This window comes from Aspergillus brasiliensis (genome assembly GCF_001889945.1).
Source record: "Aspergillus brasiliensis CBS 101740 unplaced genomic scaffold ASPBRscaffold_2, whole genome shotgun sequence".
NCBI lineage: Eukaryota > Fungi > Ascomycota > Eurotiomycetes > Eurotiales > Aspergillaceae > Aspergillus > Aspergillus brasiliensis.
The window spans coordinates 337053-359095 of NW_027137443.1; the positions used below are offsets into that span (position 1 = coordinate 337053).

General features: G+C 52.8%; 7 protein-coding genes across 7 annotated transcripts; 2 read left to right on the forward strand and 5 right to left on the reverse strand.

Moving 5' to 3' along the window:
• Positions 1-227: 227 nt before the first annotated feature.
• Positions 228-1799, reverse strand: ASPBRDRAFT_116742 (uncharacterized protein; the record flags this gene model as incomplete). Its single annotated transcript, XM_067617012.1, has 1 exon — positions 228-1799. One exon carries the CDS (start codon positions 1797-1799, stop codon positions 228-230), a length of 1572 nt encoding a protein of 523 aa, XP_067482764.1.
• Positions 1800-4146: 2347 nt separating this feature from the next.
• Positions 4147-6474, forward strand: ASPBRDRAFT_51260 (putative MFS transporter; the record flags this gene model as incomplete). The annotated part of the gene is made up of 3 exons (XM_067626696.1): positions 4147-4333; positions 4406-6223; positions 6287-6474. 3 exons carry the CDS (start codon positions 4147-4149, stop codon positions 6472-6474), a joined length of 2193 nt encoding a protein of 730 aa, XP_067482765.1.
• Positions 6475-8337: 1863 nt separating this feature from the next.
• ASPBRDRAFT_61883 (putative sensor histidine kinase/response regulator) lies at positions 8338-12457 on the forward strand (the record flags this gene model as incomplete). The annotated part of the gene is made up of 4 exons (XM_067628336.1): positions 8338-8744; positions 8789-10240; positions 10289-12036; positions 12102-12457. 4 exons carry the CDS (start codon positions 8338-8340, stop codon positions 12389-12391), a joined length of 3897 nt encoding a protein of 1298 aa, XP_067482766.1. The 3' UTR covers positions 12392-12457.
• A 396-nt stretch (positions 12458-12853) lies between these two features.
• ASPBRDRAFT_51278 (uncharacterized protein) lies at positions 12854-14333 on the reverse strand (the record flags this gene model as incomplete). The annotated part of the gene is made up of 4 exons (XM_067626697.1): positions 12854-13166; positions 13231-13843; positions 13895-14187; positions 14260-14333. 4 exons carry the CDS (start codon positions 14331-14333, stop codon positions 12854-12856), a joined length of 1293 nt encoding a protein of 430 aa, XP_067482767.1.
• Positions 14334-14926: 593 nt separating this feature from the next.
• pigc (phosphatidylinositol N-acetylglucosaminyltransferase) lies at positions 14927-16791 on the reverse strand. Its single transcript, XM_067623805.1, has 2 exons — positions 16238-16791; positions 14927-16182 (listed from the first exon to the last, which is right to left on the reverse strand). The coding sequence occupies exons 1-2, from the start codon at positions 16593-16595 to the stop codon at positions 15029-15031; spliced, it is 1512 nt and encodes a 503-aa protein (XP_067482768.1). The 5' UTR covers positions 16596-16791; the 3' UTR covers positions 14927-15028.
• An 87-nt stretch (positions 16792-16878) lies between these two features.
• Positions 16879-18097, reverse strand: ASPBRDRAFT_191749 (uncharacterized protein; the record flags this gene model as incomplete). Its single annotated transcript, XM_067620401.1, has 2 exons — positions 16879-17989; positions 18051-18097. The coding sequence occupies 2 exons, from the start codon at positions 18095-18097 to the stop codon at positions 16879-16881; spliced, it is 1158 nt and encodes a 385-aa protein (XP_067482769.1).
• Positions 18098-20442: 2345 nt separating this feature from the next.
• Positions 20443-22019, reverse strand: ASPBRDRAFT_116589 (pantothenate kinase; the record flags this gene model as incomplete). Its single annotated transcript, XM_067616996.1, has 4 exons — positions 20443-20758; positions 20820-21324; positions 21384-21666; positions 21804-22019. The coding sequence occupies 4 exons, from the start codon at positions 22017-22019 to the stop codon at positions 20443-20445; spliced, it is 1320 nt and encodes a 439-aa protein (XP_067482770.1).
• Between the last annotated feature and the right edge of the window lie 24 nt (positions 22020-22043).

Genomic DNA, 22043 nt, shown 5'->3' on the forward strand with positions numbered 1-22043 from the left:
TAATCGCTAATAAATCCGCTTGGACTGAACTGTTGAGCACAGAGTATGACCGGTAGGAACCTACACTTTGCTACAATGCACCAACTTGTCATCTTTGGTCCTCTTAGAAAAGCTTTGTTTCAAGCATGTTCACATTAGAGCTATTAAACTTTTGTAATATGCTACTGTACTTGTTATGTCGAATATTGACAACGGACTGATACTGCTGACCTGGACGGAAACACCACTCATAGAGGCAAGGTTACGACACTCGCACTCGAAGACAGAACATCGTTCCCCCAGTCCTCCTCCTCCAGATCCTCGTCGTCCAGCGCCACTGGGTTCACTGCCAGCGCTCCCCGAGGCACAAACGAGGAAGCAAGAACCAGCAAGGAAACCACACTGAACTGCACACTGGCCACATTCTGAATAGCCCGGTGGATGTCCCCTCCTCCCAATGGACCTCCCGTCTCCATATACACCCGGTCAATGTAGGTTCCCAGCAGCGGAGAAATGATGGCATACAGGACGATGTATGTAGAGTACAAGAACGCCATGACCGCCCCGAGCGCCGAAATATTGTTCGACGTCGACTCCATTCGTGTCAGTGTCGCCTGGATATACGCCGCCAGCGAGACATCCCCAGCCGCCCAGCCGAAAGAAATAGGGACAAAGCTGATGGCAGCGAACCACGCCTGGCTAACTTGATGCAGGTGAGGTTTCCAGAACGGCAGGTACCATGTGATGAGAAGCATGAGCGCATCGACTCGCAGCCAAGGAATGGGGGTGCGGACGCGGTTGTTGAGAAAGATGACGAACAATGCTCCAAGCAGTTCTCCAAAATTGGACCCTCCCACCATCACTTGCGACCAGGCAGCGTTGCCTAAATAGCGACGCGCAAGGGCTGGCATGACTGCGCTCTCGAGGTAGCGATGAGCATACAAGGCAATTGAATACCCGGGCAGCAACCAGATGAACTTTCGCGTGGTGAAGATGATCCGCGCTCCCACCCAGATGGACTCTAGGAAAAGCTTGATCCCCATCAGCGCTCCTCGAATGTAAGAAGGTTGGTCGGGGGCTTCCGCCGCCTTGTGAGCTTTGAACACCTGATCCGACAGGAAGGACCAGGCAACAGCCGCCAATGTAAAACAGATGGGCGTCACGATAAAAGAGTAATTGTTCCCCAAATGCGGGATTAAAGCCAGTGCAGTGCAGAATGCGCCAGCGGTACCCGATGTCTCGTAGAAAATGTGAACCAGAGCGTCCAGGCGACGCAGTCTCTTTAGGTTACCGCCAACAATGTCCCTGGGAATGATGCGGCGGATGAGCTCGACCATTCCATAACTGAGACCACTCACACAGTAGATCGGGATGATGCTGTCCGTATTATAGCGACCATAGTAATGAAAGTCGTTCTGTGGGTGGTGAGTCCGGAAGGCGGCCGGGACAAAGGTGCCACCGGTACAAGCGTCTATGATCAGGAGGATGGCGCTAAAGATGCCAAAGACCAACATGGCTGCCATGAGGATCAACCGAGCTGGGTAGCGGCGAATCAGGGGGGCCATCAGGATTGATCCAACACACTGACAGGCTTGATTGAGGCCGACCATCAGTCCAACGCGCTGGAAAGTCTTGGGGGGTGTGTTGGTGCGAAGAGCATCGTAGTCATAGCGGTTGGTGGCGAGCGCGATAATTGAGCCATTGAACGCCTCCAGGCCGAATTTGTACAATATGATGCCCATAATGTAGCACGCGGCTTCGCGCCGTTCAGTGGGCGTGAAGTCATTCCAACCACCACGAACGCTTTTGAACAGGCCCATTGTGTGGATGAACCGTTGTCGCAGAACTGTAAAAGAAGCAGGAACCGAAGAGCGTAAAGTCACGATGATTGAGGGAGGTCAACAGGATATTCTGTGAAGAGAACTGCGATCTCTACAGGAATCTGCACGGGCAGGAAATAAAGAACAGAGATGATCTGGCGCTCCATGTTGATGAAGAGCAGCTGGGAATTCCTACGCCGGAACTACTACGCTACACTGTGGGCGGTAGGAGTGAATTGACTCCAAGGTCGAATTTGGAATGAGGATACAGAGAGGTGAAGGTGCCATGGCGAGTGAATGGAAGTATTGGAGCTGGCAGAAGAGGCCATGGCAGGATTCTAGAAGTAGTGCGCCCGAGGCAGCCAGGCCAGCACATGCATGCACATGGCACCCGTCTATCAACTTATCAAGCCTGAGGATCTGTCATATCGACAGTCCTCTATTTGTGGCAGGGCACTTCTGTTGTAAAACCTGACTGATGCACCGCACAGATGGATGCAGAGTCATTATGTGCAGAGCTACAGCTACTACCCATCAGGCTGCACGGCTTATTAGACTTGACTTATAGTTGTGTACCCCAGTCCGGGAGCCAGCCCGGACACCTGAATGATTGGACGGGCAGGCGGGCGTTTGTCCAGCTGAACAACGACCGAGATCCACCTCTATGTCTTGCACAGTTGCACTAGACGTTGAAAAGAGAGACAGAGTGCATCCGATGACGACATTTTGGTCATCCTGTGCGGTCGGAGCGCTTCCTTAAAGCCAATCTTCTTATCGCCTTTTGGGCCTCACCTCCCCTGATCGTCTGTAGAATCCTGGTTGCCCGGTCTGGTTTGCACCACCAAGCTTAGGCATACCCCACCCCACAAAGTCCGCTGCAGCATTAACCTGGCTGCTTGCAACGCCAGTTGTCGTGAAATCCAGAATGACATATCAGATGATAACCTACTGGTGCGCCCGATGATCCCGTTCGATGATCGCCTCGTGAAACAGACCCCACCAAAGTAACAAAGCGATAAACGGTGAATTAATGTGTGAAACACACAAGAAGCCGACCAAAGCAAGCCACAGCATGCAGCCGAAAATGGGGGAGAGAGGGGGAGCTGATGAAGAAGCAGAAAGAGGATTCTTCTCTCCCGGAGAATTTGAATTGGGTATCTGACACACCACGTTGTGTGCGTGCTGCTTGCAGGTTGTCGACATACAGACGGACCGTCTCGTGCTTGGCAGGTCGACAGGCCACGTGCATCCCCGACCGCAGATGTTTCGTTTCGCCGCCTTCTTCCCCCAAAGATGGGAATTGCTCAGCCATCGTCGATTTCACGGTTCCGGAGGGGTTCAAAGTTTCCTCGTTCAACCACTCCCAAGTAGCTTATTTCGTCACCATTTTACTACAGAGTACGCTCATTAAGAGTTTAGCTATCTACCCTAGTGAGCCGGACTGAGTCAAAAAGCTATGCGCTGGTGATTTCCAGACCTCCCATGTGAGCGCATGCATGTCCGGCTTGTCGATCGGGGAGTTTAAATCTGGTCCATCTTGAGGCAGCAAGAATGCCATTGGCGACGCCAAAGGTACTCAGCCAACCGCGGGTGGTAGAGTGGAGCAGTGAGGTACCCATCCGGTAGTAGACATTGAATTGACACCCGTTCTCAGCTTAGCAGTTAGCAGTTAGAACTTAGCACACTAATTGTCCTGAACCAAACTAAACCAAAAACTCTCTGGACAGTGGCTCTTATCGGGAATCGCCTTCAAATCTTTCCCCCCAAAACCCCCCCCAAATCCTAAATTTCCTCAAAACGCCATCGTCCACTCAGCCGCGTGATCCCCCGCCCACCATCCTCACCGACTGATTCGACGCCGTGTTTCTTTTTTATCATCCATCATTGTTTGTTTGGATTTCTCCTTTATTTTTTTTTATTTTCCTTTATTTTTTTGGCCTATCTCTTCGTGCATCCTGAGGTTATATATGGCTTCCTCTACCCCCCACCATGTTGCCTGCTGAGCCTGCGCAGTTGCCGGTTCTGCTTTTCCGTCGCAGGCCGTGATTGTTCTTAGTCGCTTCGAGGTGTGGAGATACTATATCATCCTCGGCTTGCTTGACCGTCGTTCGATCCAACAAGTGGCCTGTTCAGTCTTTCTGGTCGCTTTGTGTGTATCATCCTTCGTCTGTGTGATTAGGAACCCACAACGAATGTTTGTGCTGCCCTGAAAATTTCCCGTCTTTCACACTCCCCAAATCATTGCCAGGGTCGCAGCTAACTAGACGCTAATCTTGCAGATAACTACTAGCTTCGATTTGACAATCGCGGGAACCCTTCTCCGACCCGTTGCTCTGATCACATTGCAATGGCGACCGGAGAAGAGCCTTCCACGGCGTCCCCCGCGCAGCAGTCAAACCCAGCTAGAAGCTGGTGGAAACGCCTGCGGGGGTCCAACGCCCCTGAAACGCCCGCCGTTACAACGAGCGAAAGCCCTTATCGCCCCAAAAGGACCCTCGGCATCCTGAGTGATAAGGAGACAGATGAAGTGCCTGGTATGTTGCAGCTGGGGGGACGATCGTTTGCTGTTGCTGTATGATTCGGCTGATACTGACATGGGAATTTAGGGACCGTTCTTCTGCTTTCCTCCAACCGGAATGAGCCTCTTGGTCTGGAACATCAACCGCATCGCGAATCTCACTCGTCGCTGCCGTCGCCCTATCCCCCGTCCAGATCCTCTTCTCGTGCCTCTCGTGTGCGCCAGCAGAAAAAGAAAACCCCGGATGGCAACATAGTCTTGGAGCCTCAGCCTGATGATTCGGTGAACGACCCTCTCAACTGGCCCGTATGGCGCCGAGATGCAGCTCTGGTGTCATTGGGGTTCTATTGCCTGATGGGGGGCGGTATGACTCCAATCCTTGCTGCTGGTTTCAGCCAAGTAGCGGATGCGTATGATGTGACCACCCAGAAGGTCGCATATACGACGGGGTTGTACATGTTGGGTCTCGGGATTGGGTCGGTGATCATGTCTCCAACCGCTATTCTGTATGGAAAGCGGCCGGTGTATCTTCTCGGAGCGACCCTCTTCATTCTTTCGGCGGTCTGGTGTGCGCTGTCGCCAAACTATCCCAGCTTGGTCATTGCTCGTATTTTCCAGGGCATTGCAGTCAGCCCGGTCGAGTGCCTTCCCTCTGCCACTATCGCCGAGATCTACTTTCTGCACGAACGGGCGTACCGGGTCGGTATCTATACCCTCCTACTTCTAGGAGGCAAGAACCTCATCCCCCTAGTGAGTGCAGCTATTATCGGGAGCCTGGGTTGGCGCTGGGTTTTCTGGATTGTTGCGATCGTCGTTGGCGCGTGCCTCGCCCTTCTTTTCTTCTTTGTCCCGGAGACTTTCTGGGATCGCACGCCTCGGCCACGCAAGGCTCACAAGCGCCCCAGCTTCTACCGTAGCGTGTCGAATATTATGTCCCATGGATTGCGCGGTCGACCGCCTCACGCTCATCGCCTGGAGGAGAGCCCACCGGAAGATCACCCCAGCTCCCTAGAGCCGAAGAAGCTCAAGAAGGGCCATGTTGGGTTTGTGGATGACCATGACGAGGCACCAGAGACCATCTCGGAGAAGGTGGAGGAGGAGCCGGCTGGCCAGGCTCCTATTTCGTCTACACCGGAGCGTCCCGCCACTGGGTCAACGCCAAGCGAAGACCCTGAGAAGGCTGACGGGCTCCTTCATCCTCCGGCGTTGGCACATATTCACCCACACGACATTGAAGCCGCCCGGGAAGCGGCGATCTCCCCGAGTCGTAGTGAGTCGCTGGATCCGGGTCCGCCGATCACGTCGGCGGCTCGGTACACCAACCGACTCCGGGATCAGCCGCCTATCCCATTTACTTACTATCTCCGCCCGTGGAATGGCCGGATTGCTCATGACAACTGGCTACGCGTCGCGGTGCGGCCATTCATTCTCTTCGCATATCCCTCTGTGCTGTGGTCGACGGTAGTGTATGCCTTGTCTGTCGGCTGGCTCATTGTGCTGTCCGAGTCGGTTGCCACCATCTATGAGAAGCGAGACACTTACAACTTCACCGCGCTGCAGACGGGTCTCATTTACATCTCGCCCTTTGTAGGGGGCCTGCTCGGGACCGCTGTGGCGGGTAAAGTATCCGACATCATTGTCCAATTCATGACCCGACGCAACGGGGGCGTTTACGAGCCAGAGTTCCGGCTGGTGATGGCGATCCCCATTGCCATTACGACGACCATTGGACTGATGGGTTTCGGATGGAGTGCCCAGGAGAAGGATGCTTGGATTGTACCCACGATCTTCTTCGGAATCATCTCATTTGGATGCTGCCTGGGAAGCACGACATCCATCACTTTCTGCGTCGACAGCTACCGCCAGTACGCAGGGGAGGCATTGGTGACCTTGAACTGGAGTAAGAGTAAGTTGCACCCAACATAGCATTCCCAGGCGATCTGGATCCGCACACTAACGATTGATGCAGATGTCTTTCATGGGCTGATCTTTTCGCTGTTCATTGTTGATTGGTTGGATGCGGAGGGATCCCGGTTGGTGTTTATTGCGCTGGGCGTGATCCAGCTGGGCTGTCTATTGTTTTCGATTCCCATGTACATTTATGGCAAACGGGCCCGGATGTGGACGGTGCGGATGCGCCTGATGGAACGATTCTAGAGGGCCGAGTAGCCGGGTCGGGCCCCCATTGGAGGGATGGATCGGATGATGCTTGATTTTGGAGTGTAGATCGGGGCTGTATCATGATACCTATCTATATTAGATCGCACATATAATTGACTATTTGCTGACGATTGGAGCTGTCATGCCGCCATCGAGCCCCATTTTCCTGTGTAAGCCTGCCCTGCGGGGGGTGGCTCAGGGCCTCCCGCGGAGACCGGTTTTGATGTCAAGGGACGGAGGAGATGGGAGGAGACGGAATGTCATACAGCACCCACAATGAGTAATTGTACCCTGCAGGTCATTTGGTTCATGAATACCGGAGTGGTTGTGTGGATATTTTTTTCGGACCACCGACACTGCCATCCTTACACATCGCACAATCACTTGATTTAATTTCAATTAATATGATCCCGTCCCCATCCTGAAGTAAGGATCTCAAAGTTCTCCATCCACCGTGAGCCCACTTTCAGGAAGCCACACATCTCCCCCGCCCAATCCGGATTCTAGACCGCTTAGTCACGGCCATTTTGCAGGTCCCGCGAGATGAATTGGTGGCTGAAGTCTGAACGGGCACCAGCTGCAGCCCATGTCGATCATGGTGCGCCCCACGACGTCAGAGAACAGACGGGGGGCATCACTAGTGAATGCCTTATTTTGGTTTGCCATCTCATTAGTGTGTAGACCTGCTGCAGCGGCTGAGCAAATCCGCACAGGATAATTAGTCCGATAGTTACTAGTAGTAACTACTTACTACTAACTACGTACCTCGACACCTGAGGAATGACCCGACACGGCAAGAATGGCCCCTGACTGGTGGCTTCCCAACCCGGAAATGGGGGATTTAGGACCAATCAGGATCCACTACAGACCCCTTGACCAGCTGCATTGAGTTTAGCGTCAAACAGCAAAACCGGTATTGCAATGTGGTAACTGACCAATCACGATGAGGTACCGGACAGGCTGAAATCAACCTGAAATCTGTCTGAAATCACGGCTCGGATGGATGCGCTTCGGTTACGGGAGGCTGTCTGAACCAGAGGCACGCAACAAGTTGTGTTCTGTATGCCTATGAGGATTGAGAAGGATAATTAGACCGCCCGTGGTCCTTCCCAGTACTTATCCATTTGGACTAGCCCTTACTCCCTTGGGTAACTGGTGGAGTTGGCATCCCGATCCAGTCCACGCAATCTCATTCGTCGGGGCATTCGTCCATCATTCTGATCCAGTCTGCCATGGCCTTTCTCTGTCTCTGTCGCTTGCCACCTTGTCTCTCTCTGCTCGGTTGCCACGGGATGACTCCCCCAGGTACTGATCACTGACTGACGACGCTCTCCCGGAAGGCGTTGAATCTGGGACCAACTTCTGTGTTAAAAACCCTTTTATTGTGGATGAGCGTGGACCGGCACTATTACCGCTTCCACGGCTGCCATCTACTACGACGCTGGCTCTGCCCGATTTACAGACGCACTTTTCGCCCTCTCCTGCACGCAGTCCTTGATATTAAACTGCTCGCTTTGCCAACCTTGTTTCAGAGCCTTTTCTCCCTCTCTTTTCTCTTCTTTTTCCCCCGACCTCTTCTCTTGCTGTTTCTTCTTCTTTTTCTTGCTGCTACTACTTCTTCCTCCCTTCGTCCTTTCTACCTCCCTTTCATCCCCGCCAGCATTTTTCGCCACACTCTATTCCAATCGAGCCAGCCACCATCTCCCAGTCCCCACTCAGAACAGCATGGATGCGTAAGGCAATCGACGCCATCGCTTGACTATCTTCCATCTAAATCGATCCTCCCTTTCTCTCCCCATCTCCATCGTCCCTCTATCCTCTTTTCCTTTCCCCTCTTCAAGTCCCACTCTCTCCTCCACCATGGAGCTCACTTCCCCTCCGCCGAGGGACGATGATCATAGCACGGGTCGGAGGGTGCGCGAGCTCTATCGCTATTTCCAGCCCGAGCGGTCATTCAGTTACCAGGATCGCTATCAAAGTATTTCGTCCGACGACAACACACCACCACCACCTACTATCTCAGACCCCTCTTTACCTCCGCCATCTCCATCGTTATGCTCGCAATCGCAGTTCGGTCCCGCCATCGGTCCAACCTCGGCGGGACTAGTGCCCGAGGCTCTGGTTTTGGGTGACCCTAATGCGACTCTAAAGTCTTTCGCGCAGCTGGCAGCTTTGCGTCTCAATGTTGAGCGCGTGTTGATCAGGTACGACTCCAACTGCATCATCGTCGACATCTATCGCCCTTGCCGTACTGACTCAATGGGTATGTAAGTGTTTCAGATCGCCAGTCGCAATTCATTCTGGCCCAAAGCACTCGCACTGGCAAAGTCAGTGACTACGAGGCCGCCGGCGATGGCATCTGGAACGGCTGTCCTTCCATGTCCGCCAACGCCTGGAGTATGTGCAAGGTGGGTACCTGTTCGTCAGAAAAGTGCGTAGACCGGTTACTCAACAATGTATTGCGTCCTTCGTTGCAGGCTACTGTTGCGCTCCCGCCGAACAACCGAGAAAAGGGCCAACATAACTTCCTGGTGGTCAACGACCTGCGCGAGGATGATCGCTACAAGCGTCTCCAATTCGTGCAGGGCGAGCCAGGTTTCCGTTTCTACGCCGGTACCCCGTTGACGACCGAAACCAACATCAACATCGGCTGCTTTTTCGTTCTGGATACCCAACCACACAATGGGTTGGACGAGGTGGAGAAGGAGACCCTGGGGTCGTTGGCGGACTTGATCATGGACTACTTGAAAGTCAGCCGCCAGGCGTCCGAAGGTCGTCGTGCAGCTCGATTATCGCGCGGTCTCAGCTGCTTTGTCGAGGGCAGCTCCAGCTTCGTCGATGCCTCTCATCCGTCGTTAGCCGGCAGTTCTGCCGCCGCACCCAGCTCTCCGCCGTCGTCGAGCCAAAGGGCCAACCACTTGTCCGTGGGATCCTTTAACAGCTTTGATATGCCGTCGAAACGCTCACACAGCACCGACGCCCGCTCCTTTAGCTCTGCGTCTGACTACAAAGCCGACCAAGCCGTGTCGTCGGGTCCTGACACGCCGCTACCTGACTGGTGGTCCGGTAGCCGTCAGAAGGAACTGAAAGGGGTGGACGAGTCACAGGGACACACGTGGGCGTTCCGACGAGCGGCGAACCTAATTCGGGAGAGTTTGGAACTGGGTACCAATGGTGGTGTTATCTTCGTGGAGAACAGCAACAGTCCGATGCTGGACACGGATACTGGCAGCGATGGCTCGGTGGAAGGCAACACTCCCGCGCCGGTTCTGGCCATTTCCACCAACGATGAGCCGTTCGCGCCGGGGCCAGGCTCCAAGGTGCTCTACCCTGCCGCAAATCTCGACAGCTCGTTTCTGCACCAGCTCCTGCGACGCTACAGCAAGGGGAAACTGTGGTCGTTCCATCGAGACGGTGTGATTTCCAGCTCCGACGACGAGACCCCTCGGCAGAGTCGGCCGCGTGCGCCGAAGGGGCCGGAGATGGGCAAAGGCCCGAAGAAGTGGAAGTCCATGGAGAACTCCATGCTAAATCTCTACTTTCCCAATGCCACCCAGGTTCTTTTTGTGCCGTTGTGGAATTCCGCCAATTCTCAATGGTTTGCTGGGTGCTTCTGCTGGAATACGGAAGAGACGCGCGTCTTTAGCTCGTCTGTGGAGCTCAGTTCAATCCTGGGATTTGGCTCCTCCATAATGGCTGAGTGTAACCGGGTTGAGTCGCTCATTTCCGACCGGCAAAAGGGCGACTTCATCGGCAGTATCTCGTAAGTTGGATCTTCCAGCGTGTTCCATTCAATACTAACCTTCTTCAGACACGAGTTGCGCAGTCCGCTACACGGTATTCTGGCAGCCGCCGAGTTTCTGAACGGAACGAACTTGGATGAGTTTCAAGGCTCTCTCCTGGAGACCATCAATGCGTGTGGACGCACCTTGTTGGATACAATGAACCAGGTACTCGATTACAGCAAGATCGTTTCGCTGGAACGGACATATCGCAGTTTGAAGCGGAACAAGACATCGTCCACCGACGTCAAGAGCATGGACCGGTTTTCTGCCCACTTGGACACTTACGTGGCGACTGACTTGGCCCTTCTGGCCGAAGAGGTGGTAGAAGGCGTGTGCCTGGGTCATGCATATGGTCAACGATCCGCAGCCCCTTACGACCAGCCCGTTGTCTTGCCGCTTGCTCAGCAGGGCCAGACCCAATCCGACAAAGAACCAAATCCGAAGTCCCGCTCTGAAGTCGAGGTGGTCATGGACATCGCTCACAACGACTGGGTTTATCAAACACAGCCCGGAGCTCTGCGACGGATTGTCATGAACGTCTTCGGCAACGCCATGAAATATACGCAAAGCGGTCGCGTGTCGCTGCGCCTGGAAGTCACGGAGGCATCAGAAAGCCGCGTGCGTCGGAATGGAGTCGAAGAACTAGTAACTCTGACGGTGTCCGACACCGGTAAAGGTATCTCAGAGGAGTTCTTGCGTGGCCGCCTGTACACGCCTTTTGCTCAGGAGGACACGCTGGCAGTCGGCACGGGCCTAGGTCTCTCGATCGTCCGGAGCCTCGTCAAGGCGCTGAAGGGCAGCATCAACATTCACAGCCGGCCGGGAGAGGGAACGATTGTCAAGGTCTCGTTGCCCCTTGTGCGGCCGGGTCCGGAACTGGAGCTCGAAGAACCCGTCCGCCCCGTGTCGCCATCTACCAAAGAGCAGGAGATGTTAACGGAATGCCGTCTGCTCCGCGAGTCCCACGTCGGCCGACGCGCCGCCATCCTTGGCGTGGATCCCGCCGACGCTGCTTCTCATCCCCTGTGGTCCATCTATTCGCGGTACTTGGTCGACTGGTACGGCCTCGAGCTTGTTTCGTGGCCGTCGGGAACGCCCGTGGATGTGATTCTGGCAGAGGAGCAGAGCTTGTTGGAGGGCATGAGGCCAACCAGCGACGCGGCTCTCCCTTCCCTCTTGATTCTCTGCAACAAATCCGTCGACTACACGACTGCGCGTGCACAATGGGCATCTTTGGCCAGTGGGGTAACCATCGTTCGACGCCCATGTGGACCACACAAGCTCGCTCGCAGTCTCCGCCGATGTCTCGATACGCAGTATAGCAACACAGCCCCAGATACCATCGAGCTCCCTGAGCGGCCCCGACAATGTACTATCTCCTCCGGAGGCGACCTTTCGCCCGGAGAGAAGCTATTCGAAATCACAACTGACGGGTCCGAGCTGGCCCCAGATATGACCACCAGCTCTGGCTCGACCTCATCAGCCGAGTACCCTCGTTCCCAGGACTCCGATGGCATGGATGCACCCCTCTACACCATCAACTCGCCTCTTCCTATCCGCGCGCCATCACCCTTCAAACAACCCATGATAACTCAAACCGAAACCGAGCGACGTGCCCGCGTCCTAGTAGTCGACGACAACAGCATCAACCTGAACCTGATGCTCACATTCATGAAAAAGCGGAATCTCGCCGCCCTCGACTCCGCCGAGAACGGCAAATTAGCCGTCGACGCAGTCGAACGGGCCCAACAGGGCTACGACCTTATCTTCATGGGTTAGTCCTTCTACAACCACCCCATCAATACTCTCCTCAAGCATACTAATAACAGAATGATACAGACATGTCCATGCCCGTAATGAACGGCTTCGAAGCCACGCGCGCCATTCGCGCCCTCGAAAAAGAGCGCGGCGCAACATGCAAACCAGCCGTCATCATCGCATTAACGGGACTGAGCAGTTCGCGTGATGAATCAGAGGCCCTGACCTCAGGCGTGAATCTATTCCTTACGAAGCCGGTGTCCTTCAAAGAGGTATCTCGTCTATTGACAGAGTGGGAGGAGAAAGGGCTAGATTATCAAATCCCTTTGTCTGGGGGCCAAGGGCAGGGACAAGGGTTATCATCTAGCTGATGTTCTGAAGTGTGGGGTGTTTTCTTTGGTAGAAGTTTGTTGTTTTCGGGGTTATGTGTGTGGTCTTCTCTTTTTTTTTTTTTTTTTTTTTTTTTTCTTTTTTTTTTTTTCTTTCCCTCTCTGAGAGTTATTTGGGATTGCTCCGTACACGGGATATGAGGCATGAGTGATACCCTGGTTGTTTTATTGCCGTTGTTTGGCTTATGGCGTTCGGGGTGTTTTAAAGCATGGTCATCGGTTCGGATCATCTATGGCATACATGCATGGTTCTTTCTGATGTGATGGACATTTTGCATTGATATACACATACTACTGCTTTACAGCGAGTGACTGGATAGAAACGGACATATGCATAATGCGGTCCAATCAATACTACTACTATCAAATACACCACTCCCTCGTAACTCCGATCCACTGAACACTCCATCCATCTCCAAACTCCCAATTGAAGGGAGAATTCTACTACCTGGCAGCAACACCCTCCTGCATGGCTCCCAAATGCTCCCAAGCCAGCGAATCTTCTCCCAAACTCCACGCCATGACGCCTCCCAGTTCCAGCTTATCCACAATGTCGGTAAACTTGCGCGCAATCATGTCGGCCGTATCCCACGTCCAGAACACGTTGACCTGATCATCAAAATAGTACTGTCCACCCATGACATTGTCCAACTTGCCGTTCGTTTGTGCGCGCCGCCACGAATCCGTAATCGAGATGCCCTGGCATGTTCCGTAGTCGGATAGACAGCCTGCTTGGCAGAAGTCGTTGCCAGTTCCGCTACATCGGCAACATATATTAGCATACACCATTCACATGGCGGGTAAGAGGGGCTTGGACATACCAGTTTCCATATTGACTACAACAACTTCCAGCGGGACACTTCGTCCCCTTATCAAACCCACACGTGCCATCCGTACTCGTCCTCAGATTAGCCGGAGGTGCACTCATCACACTCTTTTCAAACGTCAAGCTCCCACTTTTCCCGTTATCAGTGCCATCGGCATTTTCCATAACGACAACCTTGCACCCAATCGGCTGATCCTCGCACTCCTTCTCGTCGCTGGGATCGGTCTCAAACCACTTGGCATAATACGCCATTCCCAGATTGGTCTTATTAGCAGGAAGGCCAATATCCCGATACGCCTGCACAGTGTTGAATGAGTCCACGACAGAAGTATGGTGCATAGTGACATTATTCCGCCGATTCATAAGATCGTATGACATGATGTTCACCATGTCGACCGAGGGCCAGATCTGTGGGCCTGTGGTACTGGTGAAAGCGATCATATCTTCCTTTTTTCCGGGGACCGCGATAGAAAGGAGCTTGTTGGGGCCGAGGGCGTTCCGTAGCGCTTGGAGGAATAAGGGGTAGGTAGTTATTTCCGACACTTTGGCACTGTTTGGTGTTGTCTTGTAGTCTTGGCCGTTACCGCCGGGGTATTCCCAATCTATGTCTATACATTTTGGTTAGTAGTTGCGAGGGTATGGAATGGTTTGAGACATACCGACACCATCGAAACCAACCTGATTCACCATGGCCGCTACGTTCTTCGCATACTGGTTGCGAGAATTCTCGTCTTTCGCGGCTGTCGAGAACCCCGAGCTATCGCCCCATCCGCCGATGGCGATCATGAGCTTCGTCCCCGGGCTGAAGCGACTGCGCATGGTGGAGACAGACTCGAAGGGAGTAAACTGTGGGGGAGAGTTGGAGTTGAATAGCGTCGACTGAGCGAAAGCCATAATAGCGTGCGTGATACCTTCGGTTTGGTTGGCGCCGGGAAGGCCACTTGTGTGGTATCTAGATCCCGATTGTTTGTTAGTTGCGTATACGAGGAGATAGTAGTATGGGGGTGTTGTTGTTGGTACTCACTCATCAACGTACATGGCGAACCGCATGCTCGCCACGCACTGTAGGCCCATTAGGCCGAGAGCGACTATTTTCATCTTCCTGATATTGTTAGTACTTGATGGTGAGTCTGACTGAGTTGTTCCTCCCCAGGACAGGAAGCAGAGGTATGTATGGTGGTGTTAGCCGCTTCGTTTTGAGTCACTCCGGGGCCGTGGTGCTAAATATGTACCCTTTTGTGTCACCAATCGCTGCCTTTTTGAACGGGGCCTGCCGTTATGAGGGAGAAATAGTGACTACTATCATTCCGATCAGTCTGGGGTCATCGCCGCAGCATTCTGGTGGGGATGCCGGGTGGATGCTCGATCGCGGAGATGGAGGCCAGGCATGTCCGTGGCTGCGGAAGGGCTTCTTTCCAGTTATAGCAAACATAGTTTCAGTGTAGTTGTGGAGTGAGGGTGACTTGCTGAGACATGCAATGGGGGCAATTGGGGAAGCTGCGATGGAGTCCCTACAAAAAGAGGCAACAAACATACCAAACAGCATTCCGGCATGTCGCGGTCTTGGTGGGATTGTGGCTGGCTGAATTGCTGGATGAGACATCAGAAAGTAAGTAATTATCATTGATGTACTGTCACTCAGGGCGTTGCGCCTTATTTCTGAGTTAAAGCTAAATCGTACGAAGAAAAGTCTCAATGTCAAACTTCATTATTAGCGCTAGACAAGTCTGAATTTATTTAAACTGTAGGGTATCTTCTAAAGGAACGAAATATCAAGTCGAGAAAGCGTACTGCTAATCCCAATGCCGCCGGATGATTGGCCGTGCAGGGTCCCACGGCCCTGTGACCACATTCTTATACTTTTGGAGACTGATGAGCCACCAGCTGCATCCTCCCATTGCCAGCGCCGTCAGGATGCTCCCCAGAATCGAGCCAACCACTGCCGCCGCCCATCCGCCACGCATGGTGATCCCCACTGCGCCGCCAGCAACCCCGACCAGAGCCAAGGTCAACAGCACATGCCCTGTCCATGACACATGACGCAGCTGCCGGCGAAAAATGGGGAAGAGACCGAACACCTCGATCGAGAATAGCATCAGGCTGAACACATGCGTCGTGGAAGGTAGACGCGACGCCAGCACAGTCGAGGCCATCACTGCGGCATTAGTGGACAGAGAAGCCGGGAACTTGGTGGCGCCTGCGCCCTCCCCACTTCCATAGTCAAAGGAGAAGATGTTCATGATCAACAGCCAGCAACTCATGGCCCAGATCGAATCACTCGCCGTAGATTTGGTAAGAGACTTGAGGATCGGACTGAGCCCGAGCAGCGCGAAGTAGATCAGAAACGCCGACTTCACAGTGGACAGCCGCTGTCGATTCCGTGAAGAAAACATCGACAAGTAGTCTGGCTCCTGAGAACCGCCACTCAAGGTCCCGTTCGCAGGTCCAGGCGTAGGCGAGGCGGGTTCCTGAGCCCCGTAGGCATCACCCACATACCCCGTGCTGTTTCGCCGGAGCAGTTCACTGGACTCGCCCTGCGACATGTTCAACCCCAGCCCATGCACTTGGTTCTCCTTCTGGCCATTGGCTCGCGAGCTAGCGCCAGACGGATTGACAGAGCTGGTCATGGAGCTGGAGCTGGAGCCATCATCACCCTCCAGCGACCGCTCTGCGACATGCGCATTTTCCACATGCTCCCTCAGTATCCACGAGTCCCAGAAGATCCATCCCAACGCTGTCCCAACACTGCCCCAGCAGACCACCGAAACCGGGCTCACGCGGCCCTGAACAATGCCGACAAAGCAACACACAAAGATAGCCACGGAGCTCACATGTTGTACGATGACTGTGGAGTCGGCCACTAACGGCCAGAAATCGTAGGGCCGCACTCGGGGATTCCGCTGGAGGTGGTCAAGGAACGTCTCGGTGTCGGTGTAGTTATCCGGGTCTGAGATCGTCAGTATTTCCAGTCATATATGTCGTACAGTTGTTAGAAAGCGCACATGATTGTTTCACCCACAACAGCTTCTTCCATGCGCCCTTTCGTCGTCTCCGTCTGCTCGTCCCGCGCACCTTGCGACTTCCGACTCCTGGGACCGCTGGCGGCGGTCGCAGGGCTGCCACGGAGGCGGCAGTGCCCGAATTGCCATTCAGGACTCGAAGAGATTCATCGTACCCCGTCTGGGTCGGCCGAGCCCGAGGCAAAGAGGAAGTGTAATACGCATCTTCAGGGGCCAGCCGGGTGGGATCCGGGAGAGCTCGTTGCGCGGCGGTAGGCTTCACGCCCACCGTGCGGTTCGGATGGGTCTCGACGGGAACCGGGGGAGGAACCGGAGGAGGCGAGTCGGGCAGGGAAGGCATGGAGTCGCAGCGGGATTCATGCTTGTAGCATGATGTGACGAATCTATAGTTGTCGCTGAAGACACAATTGCGCTGGTCGGTGACGCGAATCACTCACCAATTCAGACCTGCAGCCACGTGGTGATTAGTCAGCTATACTGCTCTGGACGAATGCATCTACTGAGATGAAAATAGTATACGCTGGATAGAAATGGCCAATTACAAATATGTATTTTGATAGTAAATATTTCACAATTTGTCTGAATGGTAGCATCCGGCGCAATTTTCCCGACAACACTTTCACTCATGTCTGTAATACGTGCAGAACGTCAATCACAATCCGGTCCGAGCTATCCACCAACCCCAGTGCCTGCTCAACCAAGAGACGAAACTCTCCATCACTGTCTTCAAACAGGTAGTGCTGTTCACGTTGCGACGAGATCTGACATGCCAGGATCTTGACCTGAGCATCTCTGTCACAGGCTTGATAAAAGGCCGTGGCTTTATCAAATAGCTCCTGCCTCGATCTACACTCATCCAGTGGGATATAACGTATCGCTCCGATGACTCTCTGAGAACCGAGGCGAAATACAACCTTGCTAGGTTTGGCAGGCTCAGTGCTGTGACTGGTGTTGCTGGTGTCGGTAGTTTTGTGTCGCTTATGCGGTGGTGAGGGCACGTATTTTTCTTCGGATGATGAACCTGCTTCCGACGAAGACGAGGAGTCCGCTTCGGAATTCTCTTCGCTCTCCTTTGTGCGACCTCTCATTGAGTATCTCGTCGAACAGCCCGCATTACCCGACTTTTTTGTGCGTGTCTTATCTTTTGGAGATTGGCGACGAGTGACCGAAGGAGACCTGGTATCCTCCTCGCCTGAGGATTCCTGGAGCTCCTTTAGGTATTCCCAGGCTTTGGGAGAGTATTCAATGTCCTCCAACCCGTTACCATACACCCGGACTGCACAGTGCTCCAGTTCCTCTTTCTCCCTAAGGCCGGACCATGGTCTAAGGTACACACCATGGATAGTGCGGTGAGGCGGATCGCAGTAGACGAACCTGGCCGTGCCAATCGCGTCATGTAACACGAGCACATAGTACTTGCGTGGTTTGGTGACGAGATACCAAGCCAGCTCGAGCTCATTGCCTCGCCGATCAAACACTTTCCAGACCATCGAACCCAGACGACCACTAAATTTGCACCTCGGATATTCGTTCCCCTTCTCTTGGTGCCAATGTTCCAGAATTGTCATGAGATAACTCGGAAAGGGAATGTCAGGCCCGTATTCCGGCTTCGAATTGACCTGAACCGCCTGGTCTTCATTATCATCTGGATGAGAACCGTCGGCAGAGACTGTTGGCTTCTGTTCTTCGTCGTCAGATTCCGTGTGCACGATGTGACGAGAGATACGTCTCACCCTAGTAATGACGCAGGAAAGTTGTTAGCCAGCATGTACCCGAAGGCAGCAATGAATCTTACCTTTCCTTCCAGAAGATGACAGCACCATCTGCGCGCGCGGTGTCCATTTTCGTGCTGGACGCGAGGGTTAGCAATGGGTCAGTGCAAGCCAGAAGTACCTGTCCGACAATCGTTTGCTTATATGACTTACTCCTTGAAAGGTAGGCGCGTTTGCTAGACAATGACGCGGCTGCCGATGATACCTAGCTCAAATACCCCTAGAAAGGATCTAACAGTTGGCGCTATTCTTGTTAAATTCCTTTTCATACCAAAGAAGGCGCTCAATCATAGTGTGGCTTGTCGGTCAGTACCCTCAAGCAATGGTAGGCGCCTTGTATCCCGCGCAAGTCACCGTAGGTTAAGATTTCGAGGACGAAAGTATGAGGCCTGAGAATGACTATGAAGCATGTTCCCGATTAGCATTTCAAAATTTCAAATGGATAGGTTCGATCTGTTCCGTACAAGTGTAAGATTCAATTTAATCCAGCTGTCAACTCAAGTGAGGCAGTGTGCAGTCAATGTCTCACTTTCTGAAGTATCAGTGTCAGAACCTTGGGAATCTGTGCACAAGCACAAGTTCTATGTGAGATAAGAGAGGCGTGAAATGGGATAAAGTGATCAGAAAAAAGTTCTGACAGCTCGATGTGTCAGGAGTGAAGAAAGATGGATGCACTGCTCCGCAGGCCCCATCGTACTTTACCCCCCCGGTTCTGAGTCGGTATTCCTGACACGTTCCGAAAGCCACCAACTGTTTGCTTCAGCTCAGCGATTTACCTGCTAATGAATGTTCCTATCATATTGCGGGTCTCTCATCCACGGTTGCACCCAGAGCCCCGGGATGGGTAGTCCGGGGAAACGATGCATACATCCCCATCGAACCTTAACGAGGCCATAACCCCCCTCTTCACCCCATACCATCAGCTGCAAAACAGATACAGCAACTGACATCAACTTTTTTCACTTCTGTGCAATCAAGAGGACGATGTGCCAAGGCACTCTAGACTACTCTATTCAGCCTTCTCAAACGCAGATCCAGCGGCCGGCTGCATCTAGCCCCCTGCGAAATACGAAAGGATGTTTGTTTGCTCTTTCGCCTTCACGACACTGCAGCATTGAGTGGTCAAGCCCACCAAACTCATAGTCAAACTTGTTTTCCTTCCGGGCCACTATTGACTGTTTTTCCCGCATGGCTTGAACTTACTTTTCTGTTTTCCTGCCCGATGGATGAGCAAGCTACTGATTGTGCAAGCCAATATGAGCACAATTACTAGATATGATCAATTGATGTCCACTATGAAATCCTAGATGTAAAGGGGCATGAGCCTGCTATAGATGTATGATAAACAGTCAAGGATTATGTGACTTCCACATTCATATACCCAGCAAATAAACCGCCCATCGGACAAACAAGCCTGACGATAGCATGACCACACTGAGGCTTTGCGCCACAAAAAGCAGTCAACCACCTATCGGTGAGTAACCGCAACTGAAGCGGTGGACAGATCAGGCAGCTAACTCCAGCCGAGAAAAGATCAAAAGTACCGGGGGGGGGGGCCATGGTTTCACCTGGATATATAGTCTGGTGTCATGTCTGGGGGGCGTTCTGAAACATAGCCAAAGAGCGTGGTCGCTGAAGGGTAGTGGTCGTGTTACGCGTACGAAGATGGCTGGCATCTGGTGCAGCAGAGCTTGAGTTATGACTACCACGACTTTCTGGTTAGTACGACCCTTGATCAATACTATCTGCGTACGGCTTGGTGGTTATAGATGTGACGGAGCTCCTATTGGCTGGGGTGGCATATGCTGAAACGAAGATACAAGTATTGGATGGAGGCGAGATAAGCCTGCTGGCAAAGGTATCCGGTTTGGGTAGTAAGGTTACGCCATGGATGGCTGAGTGGTTGTAGGTTCGCTGGCTGAGATGTTGGACGGGAAATGCAACATAGTGGAATAACCGAAATGCCCGGTCTTCTTATTCATGACTTTCTCTCTAAATGCTATTATTATGGGGTTTCCTTCTATACCAAGCGGAATAATGCCTTCCAACTTAAGGACCGAACAAGAAAATCCAACCGCGATTGCCTAGCCCTTTGCGAGCGACAGACAGATGGTCGGAATCAAAACAAAGACCCGAAAAAAGAAGATAGAGCTAGTGCAACACAAGAGAAACGGATTCATTATACAGTTGGTGAGATGCTCTCATCATTGCTCATCTGAACCAAGGCGCTGAAGTATGGAAAGAGATGTCTTCAAACAACGGAGCAGCCCCCGAAAATTATAGTGGCATAAACATGTTGGGTCTAAGTAGCACAAGAACAACACAGTAGACGGGTATCAAACGCTCAAAATGATGGGGCTGGACGCGGATCGTCCAGTATGATGCTGACGGAAGCATGCAGTCGTGGATCTTTCATCATGATTGGCTCCGAGAATCACATTTCTGCTGCGCTTCGGCTACCAGTTTGGCCACCTGCGGCATGGTTGTCTCATCGATGCTGTTCCTCCGGCCCCAGTTAGCTGGCTGCCTACGGAGAAATACGCCAACTGCGCCGATATAGCCTTCGTGGCGCAGGAAGTAGGCTTGTTTCTCGCCCTTTGACCAGAATTTGATGGCGTAGGACAAGGTGTTCATGGTCTGCCGGTGGCCTCGAATGAACGAACCGCCGAAATAGATGTGCTTAACTTGATGCTTTTCAGACTGCAGATAGGCGATTTGTCCGATGTTGTTACTATGAAATGTCAGTCCCAGTCGTACAGTATGTGAATGAGCATGCCGAAAAAAATCCATACCTTATGGCGTAAAGGAGGCTCCTACTCATGTCTTCGTGGTGAAACTTCGGCGCGCCATTACTTTGGCCGGGTTCACCATGGGAAGAACTTTCCCCATCCACATCATTCGGCTCCGTCTGGTTCTTCATACGAAAGACCTTCCCAAACGTGCTAGCAATAGCTGTGTTTTTGAGACCAATTTTACTGTAATCCATGCCGTAAATGTCACCAACCAACATGTCTACCCCGCTGTTGTCCCCTCGGTCCGCCATTGCCAGCATGTCGTCGAAGGTGCGGGCACCGGTCAACAAGGACATTATGCCCCAGAATGTACCACCACCGAGGTGTGTACCACCCACACGTTGAAACTGCTTGGGGCCCGATACTTTGATCATGGACACACCGGAGCCAATGTTGACTAATAGATACGGGTAAACATCCGGTCGGGCCTCGGCAAACTGCATCGGCTCGGTTTCACTGTAGGTAAAGACCTCGTTCGGAATCTCAGTGATGAAAAAGTCAAGGCCTACGTGAATGGTCAAATTCTCAGTCTTTGCGTGTTTCCAATTCGTGGTTGCAGCATACCTGTAATGAGGCATTCCATTTCGTCCTCCCGAATAATGTCCACGTTGAGCGCTTCCTTGAGCTTATCGTAGTATTTGTAGGCGCCTCCACCCGTAGCCATTACACATAAAGCATCTCCGGATGGCCCGCCGAGCTTCTCGTGTTCCTCTTTCAGTTGTTTGATAAAGTCAATGCACAGATCAATGCGAGATGTTTCGAAATTGATAAAGTTGAGTCGGCCGCCATTGTCGACAGAGTCCAGCTCCCGTGTGAAGTAAACTAATTTTGCTAGCGATCCGCCAATCTAATGTTGGAGCAGCGAGAGTCAGTCAATTAAAGTGTTGTGGTGGTGGTGTTGCGCCGAGGAGTGCGATTGCGGGGAGCTTCAAAATTGTGCGGGGAACCGCGGGAGGAGGGAAGGGAAAAAAAAAAGTCACTCACGTCTACAGCCACATGGCTCACCAGGCCAGTGTGATGTGGAAGACGAATATCATGGCCCTCGTAATGAACCCCATCCGTCCTTACGGGACTCTTTGATCGCGGGTCATCATCAACGATAAAGGCGCCCTTGACATTGATCTTGACGGCTCCTGGATTGGTGATGGCCTGCTCCAGGCGACCACCCCGGACGGCGGAATTGGACGTGGAAGAGGACATGTCGTGTCAATGGCATGAAAGTGC

What these genes read in the sequence shown, in the direction of transcription:
- pigc (XM_067623805.1), bottom strand. Translation starts at nt 16,595, where the DNA reads ATGCCTTCCCTGCCCGACTCGCCTCCTCCGGTTCCTCCCCCGGTTCCC. An exon ending in GTTGTGGGTGAAACAATCAT is followed by an intron (nt 16,183 to 16,237) that starts GTGCGCTTTCTA and finishes TGACGATCTCAG; the next exon opens with ACCCGGATAACTACACCGAC.